At 38.8% G+C, this 13,860-nt stretch overlaps 1 protein-coding gene across 2 annotated transcripts in view; it reads right to left on the bottom strand.

Annotated features, from left to right (window-relative positions):
- Positions 1-13,860, bottom strand: part of SGSM2 (small G protein signaling modulator 2) — a 475,991-nt gene that overhangs the window by 95,627 nt on the left and 366,504 nt on the right. The window contains exon 12 of one of the 2 annotated variants that reach the window (XM_089683765.1): positions 551-685. The exons of the other annotated variant lie outside the window; for it this stretch is intronic. Coding sequence (XP_089539891.1) covers positions 551-685 — 135 coding nt within the window. The remainder of the gene's footprint in view (positions 1-550; positions 686-13,860) is intronic. 2 annotated transcript variants of the gene reach the window in all.

The raw sequence follows: 13,860 nt of genomic DNA, 5'->3' as shown, positions 1-13,860 counted from the left end.
GCTACTGTACAAGGGCTGGAGGAAGGAATCACAACACACAATGGGGGACCAGACATCATCACTCTTGGAAATGTGCTGAATGCTGAAGATCTTACCTAAGCTTCTCTTTCCAACCCAGCAGGTAGCAGAAAAATATTAACTACTTTTTTTGCAGGGAGGCCTAACATAACCCTAAGGTTTCCAAAATGACAACAGAGTGGCTTTATTATGAAGAAGACTGAGAATTACAGTGAGCAGTCAAAATTCATAACCACTGAACAATCTTTCTTTGGTATAGAAGATCCCAATGTATCATAAGCATATGACCAACAAACAAAAATATCTGCTGTCAGTATCATTCATATCATGTAAAAATGTTGTGCACTGGTTATTTCTGGAACCTGTATATATTAAGTATTAGCAGAGCAGACTAAACCAATAAAGCTGTGTGTTGCTGAATTATTCTTTGTGCCTGATAATGCCACCACCGTTGTCAAGATTTGTCAAATGGGAAACATCGCCTTCTTTAAGCAAGACGTGGGAAGGTTCAAGAGGGAAGTTTGATAAAAACCTTTCATCATTTTAGGAGCTGTGAGGTTCCGAGAGGAGATCATGGATAGCATGGCGTGAAGCCTATCTTCTTCTTCCTCATCATCATCAACAGAGACAGAGCGACTGGCAGCTAAGTGGTGGTAGTTAATAGTGACTGGGAAAATAATGGTGAGGGAACAAAGTGCGAAAAATTAAAGAAAAAAAACAAAAAAGAAAAAGAACTTTAGAGAACCATAATTAAATTTGTTCATTAAAAATAATAACATTCTAGATATATCTTCACACGAAGCTTTGATATTAGACAGGAAAGAAGTATAGTTAAACTGGTAGCCTTAGCTATTACTTGCTGTTCAGGGGTGTGAATAGTCTCTTTCTCAATGGTTAGGGGCTAAAGTTCATAAAGTGCACAGTTATAATTTGGTGGTACCAGAGGTTGGATAGAGAGGAAATGTATATTTATTTATACCTGTTATTAAATTTTTAAATTGGGTTAGGAAACCTGAGGTCTTCCTAACTTAATATTCGCATGGGTAAGCTCAACTCCAGACAGATATAAAATGCATAAAGTATTACAGTCTTGTAATCATCAGTACATCATTGAAATTAAATCCAGGTATGGATTATTTATAGTTACATTGGTACAGTTTGTGCCATTCTAATAATGCTTTGCATTTTCTCAATGGATGTAAAGTACTCTCTGATTGGATGAGGTGGAGAAATGGGATGGTGATGTCATGATCTCCACCTTGTCCAATCAGAGAACACTTTGCATTCATTGAGAAAATGTAAAGCATTCTCTGAATGACAGTGGTGCCAACCTAGAGACTTCCTGTGTTTGCCATGCAGCAGGGTAGTCACTCAGCACAGGACCTGGATGCTAGTGGAGATCTCTGTAGTAGCAGTGTTTATTATGGTGATTTCTTGTTTCTAGGGGGCTCAGTCAAGTATTGTATATGCATTGTTATATTGGACCTACACTCAGGAGTGTCTTACAATACACAGCAGCAAGTTCTGGGACCATCCTGCAAAAGCATTCAATATAAAGATGGGTGCTATGGGAGTATTCACTGCTATCATTTTAAGAATGATTTTCATGGCAATAAGTAATGGCCATTTGTACTGTGATGTACATACAAATTTGGAATGATATGCTGGTCAACACGAAAGGGAGTTAAGAGTCATTTATAGCAATTCAATTGTAATGAAATCTATGATTTTCAAATTACAAGACTGTCTTTTTATTGCAATGGATATTTTAGCACAACAGTTTAATTAGTAAAATCTGAATTGTACTGCTTTGGGTGAAGATATAATGAAGCAGAGGTATCACTAACTACAATAAAGTATCTGTTAATGAGAAATGTTTAAGCATTGCTGCAGAAAGATTCAGTCGCAATAAACATTTTTATGGAGAAACATACGTTATGGCTAATTGTCCATCATCAGTAGATGTGTCATTAGTGAATATAATACGAAATCCTGATGTCAGTTGCAGAACATATATTAAAAATATGATATGTAAAATAGATACAATAAATTACAGGGAAATCAGTTAGTTGTTCAACCACAAAACTAGGTGCCATTGGACAAATTGTTTCTGGATGCATGCTTTTCCAGGTCAGTGACTTACTTGGACAAGCATGATGGATGATAAGAGATATAATTGAGAGAGAAGTAAAGAGAAGGGATGGGTGCTTTGGCCAGAAAAAGATAATGCTACTTGAAAAATCAAAGGGATTTAGGGAAAGAGTCAAAGAGATAAGTTGCCTCTTATGCAACAGGCTTCTGAACTTGCAAAATAGAGAAGGCTCTTGACCTTGTGATGGCCAGATATTCATTCTCAAACCATTCTGAGACAGGTTGCTAAAGAACAATGCTACCACAGACATGGCCAAGGTACTGTGCAACCAGAGTTCCATGAGCGTCTAAAGCAGCCTTTCTCAACATTAATATGGGGAGAACCCTTGAAATAACTTTATGGGTTCAGGGAATTCCTACTAATAATTGCTATATCTACAGTTGACAGTACATTAATGTGATGGTTACCAGGAAAAATGTTCCTTACATTTGTGGTAATTCAAAAAAATCCCCCCTTACAGAAACTAAAAATATCATTGCTGCCACCCACCCTGATGAGAGCTCGGTGCTTGCCTTTGGGTGCACAGCTCCCCTTTTCCCGTTATCTCCCACCACCACCACCTTCCTTGCCCGCAGCCTGGCAAGACTCATGTGTGCCAGGTAGGCGGGGCCTCCTCTCTGAGCTTCATTTATACATCCTGAGGCCAGTGACTGAGCTGCAGCTCGGAGCGGGAGGTTGACAAATCGAGCGCAGGAAGGCCACTCCAGGCAGGAGGGCATCGGTGGCCGTCGCAGGGTGTGCACGGGATTCGGTAGGTTGGAGGTGGCCATCCTTGTGTTGGGGATAAGGAGCACCGGCTGCTAAAAGCACACACACAGCACACAGTTAACCCTTTGATCACCCCAGATGTTAACACCTTCCTGCCCAGTGCCATTAGTACAGTGTCAGTGCTTTTTATTAGCACTGATCACTGTATTGGTGTCACTGTGGATGTCAGTGGCACCAAGTCAGTTCCCTCCCAGTGTCAGAATGCCCCGCCGCAGTCCCGCTATAGGTCGCTGATCGCCGCCATTACTAGTAAAAATAAAATTAAAAAAAAATAATTCCAGTATACCGCCATTTGCAAACACTATAACTTACACGTAAACCAATTAATTTACACATATTGGGACATGTAGCAGAATACAATTTGGTGGAAATTTATTTGATTTTTTAAATTTTTTTACTGGACATGTTTAATAGCAAAAAGTCAAAAATTGTTTTTTTTTTCAAAATTGTCGGTCTTTTTTTGTTTTTAAATTGACATAATAAAGCTATGTTATAATTGCAGTTTTTTTTATATTTTGGACTCTTTATTCTAAAGAAAAATGTAATTTCATAAGCTTTAAGGAGGTGTGGTTGGGGGGCAGGGCTTGGGGTGGGGTTGGAGGTGGACCTGGGCAAGGTTGGGTGGGGCAACTGGTAGAGAGTAAGGTTTGTGCCTGGCTAGTAGGTCTAGACTCGAAATTTTAAGCCCTGTTTTACAGTGATGTCTACTGACACATCATACACCAATGTTAGTACCATCTTTTGCTGAGAACACTTCAATTTAAACACAGTGATGTAATTAATGATACCTCTTGATGTTATAAAATGTTGGAAACAAAAACAGTAGCATAAAGTAAAATCTGAATACTGCTAGTAATTAACATCAGAAAATAATGGTTCAATGAGTATCCAGATATAAGCTATGAATATTCCAAACATTTTGTAATTATAAGTTTCATTGAGCCTTGACAAAATTAGACAATAGATGGAAAAATCCTTATTCTTCCAATTCGCTCAGTAGCCCCCCCAAAATTATTAAAAATGAGAACATTAGCTTATAAACATGTAAAGTTAGATGAGGTCAGGAAAGTTTCTCATGCACTATTCCTTTTTTTTCTCAAAAATACTGCATATTTTTACATAATGCCAGTCCATTCATGGGTGTCTAATAAACACATCTGTTGCCTTTTTGTGCATACAAGCATAAATGGATACCCTACTGTTCTGTGTATATCCTGTATTATTGTATATCAACATTCTTCTGGTGCTAGTTATGGTGACATCCGGTATGTGATGGTAAAAACAAGAGGCTGCACAAAGGAGTGCAGGTGAGTGTGTACACCCACTGTAACTGGCCTGCTGGTAAATTGCTATTGTAATGGTAAAGAACCTGGGAGGCAGCAAAATTGTTTACCAGCTGATTACTGTCCTTGGACAAGAAACAACCAGCACAGCAATGTGTAGGACCTGAGTCTCATATAAAATCTGCAATCATCAAATAAAAAGGAACAAGTAGAGCAAAAAAAAAAAAACCATAGCAGCATGCACGCCGTGTCTTTTTAGTTACCAAAAAGTCAACTGAGCAGCATTCCATCAGTCAAAAAAATCTTCATTAATGTGTATCTAAACTTAAGAATAAAAAAATCATATATTGAAGCTCACCAATCCATAAATGTGGTAGCTGCATTAGTCTCTTTTCATGCTTTTGTTTTCCTTTAATTTCACCTCGTGATCCTGCCAGTAGCACACTTCTTGTTCTAGGGTGACAATGCTCACTTGTGCTGTATTTATGGAGAAGCAGCATTGCCACTCTAGTAGTAAAGGACTAAAGAACAGCCCCCTCTCCTCATTTACATAATTTAGAGGGTAGGTGTTTATAGAGGTAAACTGGACAAGGTTGTTAAAACTAACATAAAACTGCAGTTTACAGAATGAAAAACTGGATTTATGACAGCATTAACAGGTATTTTTGTTTTACTTTCTGCACAAGTACAGCGACAACAACGAAAAAACTTTGAATGATATATATTGCAGCTAAAAGAGAGCAAATAGAAGTTTATTGTTAGGGTTCGAGTATACAGCCCTGGCCAAATGTTTTGAGAATGACACAAGTATTAGTTTTCACAAAGTCTGCTGCTTCAGTGCTTTTAGATCTTTTTGTCAGATGTTATTATGGTATACTGAAGTATAATTGCAAGCATTTCAGAAGTGTCAAAGGCTTTTATTGACAATTACATTAGTTTATGCAAAGAGTCAATATTTGTAGTGTTGGCCTTTCTTTTTCAAGACCTCTGCAATTTGCCCTGGCATGCTGTCAATAAATTTCTGGGTCAAATTCTGACTGATGGCAGCCCATTCTTGCATAATCAATGCTTAGAGTTTGTCAGAATTTGTGGGGGGTTTTTGTTTACCCGCCTCTTGCGGATTGACCACAAGTTCTCAATAGGATTAAGGTCTGGGGAGTTTCTTGGCCAAGGACCCAAAATTTCGATGTATGGTTCCCCAAGCTACTTGCCCTGGCATGCTGTCAATTAACTTCTGGGCCACATCCTGACTGATGGCAGCCCATTCTTGCATAATCAATGCTTGAAGTTTGTCAGAGTTTGTAGGGTTTTTCTTTTGTTCACCCCCCTTTTAAGGATTGACCACAAGTTCTCAAAGGGATTAAGGTCTGGGGAGTTTCCTGGCCATAGATCCAAAATTTAAATGTTTTGTTCCCCAAGCCACTTAGTTATCACTTTTGCTTTATGACAAGGTCCTCCATCGTGCTGGAAAAGGCATTGTTCGTCACTGAACTGTTCTTGGATGGTTGGGAGAAGTTGCTCTCAGAGGATATTTTTGTACCATTCGTGGCTGTGTTAGGAAAAATTGAGAGTGAGCCCACTCCCTTGGCTGAGAAGCAACCCCACACATGAATGGTCTCAGGATGCTTTGCTGTTGGCATGACACAGGACTGATGGTAGCGTTTACCTTTCTTCTCCTGACAAGGTTTTTTCTGGATGCCCCAAACAATCTGAAAGGGGATTCATCAGAGAAAATGACTTCACCCCAGTCCTCAGCAGTCCAATCCCTGTACCTTTTGTAGAATATCAGTATGTCCCTGATGTTTTTCCTGGAGAGAAGTGGCTTCTTTGCTGCCCTTCTTGACACCAGGCCATCCTCCAAAAGTCTTTACCTTACTGTGCAGGCAGAGACACTCACACTTGCCTGCTGCTATTCTTGAGCAAGCTCTGCACTGGTGGTGCACTGATCCTGCAGCTGAATCAACTTTAGGAGATGGTCCTGGTGCTTTTTGGACTTTCTTGGATGCCCTGAAGCCTTCTTCACAACAATTGAACCTCTTTCCTTGAAGTTCTTGATGATCCAATAAATGGTTGATTTAGGTGCTATCTTAGTAGCAGCAATATCCTTGCCTGTAAATCCCTTTTTGTGCATCCCTTTTGTGAATCCCTTTTATTACTGCATATGTTTCTTTGCAGGTATATTAATATTTGTGTCATTCTCAAAACGTTTGGCCAGGGCTGTACTTTAACCTAAGTATTTGCAGGCTTCGGACTCCAGAGTAAGTAAATTGCAGTAGGCTTTGTATTGTTTGGGCTCATATGTAAGTTGACTAATTTCTGTGCATACGATAAGCTGATGACTTGCTTTGAATTATTTCTGAGATGCTTCAAGCTGATCTGAGTTGTTTCTGGGTTTAATTCAAACTGCTTTTGAATTCAAATAGCCTTGTTTGTGGCATTAAATATGAATTTAGAAGCAGAAAAAAATCTGTGAACACAAGCCCTGAGTTGTAAAGGGTTAAATATGATTCTTGAAACCCTCTCTAATCTACGCAATTATAGAAAACAATGTCATTTTGCATAGAGCACTGAGCTGGGTATGAGGACCAGAGACAATCACTACTGAAATGCTGCTGACATCCTTTAACAGCATTTTAAGTTATTGACTGATGCTCCATTCAAAGCCTGTCTGTCATCATCATAACTGAAGATATCTGTAAATCATTCACTGATGATAACAGGGTTAAAAATACTGGTTTTATTAGATGGTTTCCTGAAGGCAATCCCGTTTAAAAACATCCAGATACAAGTTAATTTGATTTAAACTCAACCTATGAACTGCTGCCCTGAAACACAGAATCTTTATGTTTCATCAAGTCTGGTGCTCTCCTTGGAGACCTAATAAAATTGTGAGATGGCAGAAAGCCAGGTCAGCTGTCTTGCAAGAGCAAAACACAGGACCGCCTTGACAGAAACAAATGTGATGAATTGGAAAAGGGTAATTCCTCCTTTTAGTTCTCTAATTACAACTGTTTCCCTTCCATAACATTGTTCTAAATTGTATAAATATTTGCAATGATCTATGTTAGTAAAGTGGCAGATCAACAAATATAGTTCTTCAAATAGTCTTCAAAATTCCTAAAACTGTTTAAACAGGAACTCAGAAACCTTAAATTGCTAAAAAGCACATTTTGAGTCTTTTCAAGACAGAATTTTTAATTGAAAAATTGTGCTGTTTTCCTTCACAATGGAATATGGTACCAAGCAATATTCTCGATATGGACACCACCTGATCCAACTGAAGAAAGAGCATAGTGAAAACATGAACGTTCACACCTTGTGCCTATGGAGAGCAGAGGAGGACCATGTTACAGACATCCTAATTTCTGGCATCTTTGGGGAGAAATAACACTGATGTGCCAAAACAATATACATCCTGATTAAGAACCTTATAACATAAAAATGTTATCTGATTCTAGATACTTCTAGACATCAGCCTTCAAGTGACACCAAGTGATATCCTAATTTTGCAAAAATAATCCACACACTTTTACTACTTAAAGCAGAATTAAACCTACTCATTAAGAAATAAAATAAAAATAGCCCCCAGGAGTTTTATGTCATAATGTACTAGTATGAACCACACCTTACCACATTATCGCAAACTTGCTTTTCAAGTGATACCCTTCTAGCACTGCGCTCTCAGATGTCATAGGACACTTCCATCTTCTGGGTTTAGACTCTTCAGCACCTTTATTGGCCAGGCAGTGATAGCACCACTCCTGGCCATGCGTGCAGAAGTCACACAATCATGGCACAAAGTGGTGCCATAAGGGCCGGTTCACACCATGCCCGCACATGAATTGCACAGGAGTGTGTTGTGAGTTCCTCTGCGATTCACATGCACTTCTGTGTGGTACAATTTCAGCCCATTCTTTTTGAGTGGGCTAAAATTTCACTGTATTGCACCAAAAGTAGTGCATGTGCTACTTTTCAGAATGCACCACAAAAAGTACCATGCAAAAAAGTAGCATGTGATCCAGTGCAGGCAAACGCACTGCGTTTAAAATCCTGCATTTGGGGTGCCATTAACTCTGTATTGACACCCACTGCAGACTGCAAATGGAGTATGTTTTGCATGTGGTGTGAATTGCACAGGAATGCACAATGTGTATGGGCATGGTGTGAAACGACCCTAAATGTACACTAAATCGTGACAAACAAGAAGAAGTAGTTATAACAGAAGAGACCAATGGGGCTTCTTCTGCCATAAAAATCTTAACTATTAGCATTATTTTTTTCTTTTTAGTTGAATTACACTTTAATGGCCCTGTAATCTATGTTTCATGAAATAATTGCTCACTACTTCCTTTTAACATCCTCTTCGAGCTACTTAACCGCTCCTCTTCCTCCTTACTTCCATATAGAATGAGTAGTGCACATTAGTTGTGGTCATGGTGCACTTCTATAGGTGCACTACAAATCTCACAGTCCATAGCCCGTCATAGGTGTGAGCAAGAGAGGGTGGCTCTGTTCTTACTTACAGTGGTACTATAGAGAACGAACATAGCCACCCTGAGGAAGTCAGATCACAGCAGCAAAACAAAACAAAAAATGAACAAACAAGGAATTTTGGAGTTATAGAGGAGGCTGAGAGCAATAGAAGGTACTTTTCTGAGTTAAATTTACATATATGAAGACAATATTTTTTTTAAAACCAGAGTTTAGTGTCACATTTATTTTCTACACTGCACTGCAAAATGACTGGTTGGATGCCATAAGTTAAAATTTTACAGAAAAAAAATATTTGTGCCATAAAAGTACTGTTCAGATATGTAAATAAGCAAAAATCTATATAAAGTGTAGTTAACAGACAATTTGAATTATTTGTAACAATTTGGGTGTAGTTAAATTTTAAAATCCGATTGAATATTTTAAGTTTTACCCATGATATAACTTTATTATATTTTATATTTTTAGTTTAAGATTAGCTTCATGTTTTTAACAAAGGAAATACCCTCTTTGCTGCTGCTTTAAATTGACACTGTGCTCCTATTACTTGGCATGTGTCAGCTTTCTACAGGTGAGATGAAAGGTAACAAATCACCTGCTTTGGGATTCTGCTGATTTGAACTCAGTAGGGAACCTTCATAAAAATGAAAATCAGCTATTTTCAAATGTACCGCTCTTTAGTTTCCTATTCACACACTTTTCACCTTTTGTTACACTAAGGAATTGTGCTGCTATTACCCTGGAATTAAGTCACTCACAATGTCTTGGTGAATTCCATTATATTCTTAGACTCCATGCACACTAGCGTTTTTTTAAGCTCCTAAAAGCTGTTATTATTTTTTTTTCTATTCCTAAAAGCTAAATAGTGTTATCCTATATATCCATACATACTACTTTAGGCTCTTAGCATTTTCTGAGCTTCAGTGTCTAGGAGCAGAAATAAATTGTTTTTGTAGTGTTTTGTGGAGCATTTTTCCAGCAGACAAAATGCAAAATTCTCCTAAACTCTACTAAAAGGCTCCAAACAGCTTTTTTCTAGCTTTTTTTTTCTTCTACATGTTTTGTAAAAACACTATTAAAATTCTAATGCTCCTAAACGCTACTAAAACGCTTCTAAAAAACGCTATTACCAGTGTTTTTATGCAGCATTTTTTTAGCTTAAAAAAACAAAACGCTAGTGTACATGGAGACAAACGTTTCTGTCTGTTTCGGAAGTCCTGTGCTTTAATAATTTTATCACTGAAAATGTATCACTAAGGTGAACGAATCGCAGAGAACTGCCCTCTGATCTACCATCAAATCACAAGGTATGATTAGGTATGAATATTGACACATGACTGCCCCTTATCCATTCCTGTTTTGCAGCTATACATCTGCAGTGTGAGATCATCCAAGGCACTGCTGTAGCTGACTACTAGTCTCATGAGATTTTGTGATGTCATTACTGTGCTGCTTACCATTTTCATTGCTGGAGAGAAAGCAGTACCTGAAGACCTGCAGTGCAAACATCACCTATCATTCTGTGGATATGTGCTTCCTTCACCTCTAATGTTTCTTCTTAAATATTACCCTGACCAGATCAGGGAAGGGGAAAACAGATCTGAAAGTAGGAAGAAAGGTCTTGCTCCTCTACCAATATGGCCACCTCCACAAAGAGACTCAGCAAAGAACAAGGCATGGTAAGTTAGTATTGGGGACAGAATCAACTAGGGGGAGCCTAAAGACACTGAAGTGCAATGTTTACCTTTTTGAGCATTAATTCCTGTTAAGGTCTATTTGTGTCCCATCTTCATTCAATTATAGGGATGAATTAACAAGGTGCTGTGCAAGCACAATGTTTGCACTACTCTTCTAAACTCAGAACATAGAGCAAATGCTGCTTCTAATTAATAGAAGGAGCTGAAACAGGTCTATCTGCTCTGTTAAACTGGTGCACGCCACTTCTGACACTTTAGTTAATTCTGGGGATAGTCTGCTGGACAACAGTTAGTTACCATTGGCATCTTTTTAACACTATGTGCAACAATAAAAACAGCAGATTGGGAGAATGTAGATAGACTATTGGGAGAATGTAGATAGACTTTTTGAGGATATTTGCAATGCAAAAGGTTGAATATCAGTAGATATTGTCAATATCTCAATTTACAGAAAGCTGATATGTATTCTTTGGACATGTTTTAAGATGACACTGAGGTAGGAGATCAGTCTGCATCAAGCACTACAGTGGAATCATAGCCTGCTTGGTTACATTTTCTTTTATATAACTTGAAATGTATCAAAATTAAGACACACAGGCGTATTTACTCTATAACTAAAGAAATTGCTTCAATTTGAATAAAACAGCAAAAATATGTAGGTTAGTGCACTCTGCACATAGTTTTTCATCTTATAACATAAAGCCCAAAGCTGCTTTAAAATATTGCATGGCTGAACCCGGATACATTATTGATCTGTGATCATATTGGTTATTCCTGGAAGCAGGAGGAAATGGAAAAAGCTGGCCCAATTACAGTATTGAATGTTATTCTACAGAGGGAACAGCACTGCCAATTAGATATTATGATATTAACTTTAAACATCAGACATAGGTAAATTTGTACTAAACTGTTCACAGTCTAATTCCAGACAATTTTTTAGTTTAGGATAGAATAGGGACAAGTTTAAACATTTGTCAGGTTTTTATCTCTGTCTGCAATGTCATTGGGGACATTTTCCATCACTTTCTGTCCTGTGACATGCATACAAGAAATGAAGGGGTTGTTGTAATCACCAGGAGTGGAAGCCATGGACAGCAATATAAACAATGTCAGAAGTATGATGCCTCTAACTTTACTAAAAATGTGTTTTTGTTTTTGTCTTGGTTCCTGTTGGAGATATTTACCATCACGTTCTAACCTGACAGTGGAAATTATCCTAATATGGACACAGATGGCAATAGGGACTTGAGAGAGGCTCTAACCCTTCCCAGCTTTATCAAGAGCAAAATAAAATTTCAGCTAGAGTTGGGCTTATTGAACAGGCACAGTAAAAGTCATGTAATTCTGTGTTGAGTTTCTGAAACTGTAAGCCCCCTCAAAACCAGTGAATTATATTTAAGCCTCATTCACAAGGCCAATCAAGATTGGGCACTGTCAAGAATCAGTGTACACATCCAGCTGGGATCCCAGGTGTTGTGATCAGTTGTGGCCAGCAAGCCTGTACAAACCAATGGCAGGCTGCCAGGCACCACAGCTGTTTGCATGTAAATGTACAATATTACATACGGATAGGGACAGATAAGCAGCCCTGGGTGCAAGCATTATGTAATGTTTATAAATGTTGTTTGCAACACCAAAGGAAAGTGTCAGGACCCAGGTCCAAACCTGCAATCTCTGCTGTGCCTGGCAATATCTGTTCTTGCTGAGCCACCTGAGAAGTTGGACAGCAGCCTGTCTGATCCATTGGACAATCTTGCCTTGTGCCTTGTGTCTGCTGAACCTTGAAAGCCTTGCCTAATCCATGAACTTCCTATTTAAGCCATACCATTGCACATCCTGTTTGCTAGATTATTGTGTTCTCTCCAGCCAATATCTTGCTCTTGTCACTCCTGTTGCCATATGTATCTGCGCTACCACTCGTTATCCACTTTTGGCTTGTTCCTTGATCATGCTTCTGCTTAATCCCAACCTGCAACCACTTGTTACCGACCTTTGGCTTGTTTACTTGATCCCTACCTGTGATACCTGCTACTGGACCCTGGCTTGCTCACCTCCTGGTGGGGGTGTCTTGAGGACTATGACCTGGTACTAACACACAGCAAAACCAATTTCCACCATCAGGAGCGCTATGAAATCCAGTTAGTGCTTAGAATCCGCACCTTGGATGAGCCCATATCATCCGCCAAGGTGACCTGTTGCTACACTTATCCAGCTATTCAGTGGGAGCTTCTCTACTGCTATAGCAACTGGCCTCTGAGTCTGACCCCTGACCATGAAAGAAGGGCTATTTAAAGGCAGAGAGTGTGCTGGTCAGGTAGCTCAGAGGAAGAGGCTTCACCCTCAAAGCACATAAGCCAGAATGCACACTTTAAGGTGGAAGGAAAGGCTTGCTTTCATTCACCTTGCTATTGTCATACACCCCAATAATATTAGTGCTGGGATTATATTTGTAAAAAGATGCTTTTTTCCACTTTTTTGCTTTAAAATTACTTCATTCATGTGACTGCAAGACTCATCAGTTTATTCATGCAGGGCAACTATTGGGTATGTCTACTGGCTACTAATGGCATGATGAACCTAACTGGCTGATGGTGCTGATGGCTCTATGGTATGGGGTGGGGCTATACGGGGGAAGGGGCAATCAGAGCTGTGCTGTAATGATTACACAGACGCTTACAATGGTTTAAGCTAGTGCCTGTAGACAGCCACATTTGGCTGCATAGGCACACCATTGTCAGTAAAGCTCAGGAGATTTCTGTTGTTTCTAATCTAGACAATCAGCAATTAAGAAAATGCATAATATAAACATTTTGGTTGTTACACATAACAAGCAAGGGCAGATTTTGATTTTAAACTGGTATTCCACTTTAGGCAGTGACTATTTGTTGCTGGAAGGAATAAACGGTTGAACACTTTGGTATTGAGTGGATACCGTGGGTCTCTCCTTGAATGGTTTTATGTTGCATGTTTTTTTTGCCAAGCACTTCTGTGAATAAAGACATATTTTTATAATAAAGATTTATTGAAGACATCACACAATGCTTTCTATCTGTTCACTAGTGTTACTAGAAAGTGTATAAAAGAGGTGCTGGATCTTATGTTGTCAATATCTTATAATTGTGGAAAGTTGGTCCATTCTATAAAGCTCACTAGCTCTTGGAAGTCTGGTAAGGCTGCTCTCATTAAACAGGATACCCCTAATTGAGGGACTCAGAGTGAAAGTTCACAAAGCAAGTGATAAAACAACAGTGGCAAATCAATGATGAAAAAGTTCAAATAAGCTTTCATTAAAGTAAAGTAGAAATGCCACCATGTATTAGGAGCTCTGGCAATTCCCCTTCATCATCGCTAAAACGGAAAACTATTAGTCAGCAGTTCACACACTTTACAGTAAAGGCATGCTGCTAATGCATGAGTGAATCCAAATATCACAAGTTTTACAACCCTAGTA

Source organism: Staurois parvus, unplaced genomic scaffold (genome assembly GCF_062004578.1).
Source record: "Staurois parvus isolate SC_StPar_1 unplaced genomic scaffold, SC_StPar_1.0 ptg000321l, whole genome shotgun sequence".
Lineage (NCBI taxonomy): Eukaryota > Metazoa > Chordata > Amphibia > Anura > Ranidae > Staurois > Staurois parvus.
The sequence above is the reverse complement of the archived record's forward strand: the minus strand, read 5'-3'. Positions and strand labels throughout refer to the sequence as shown.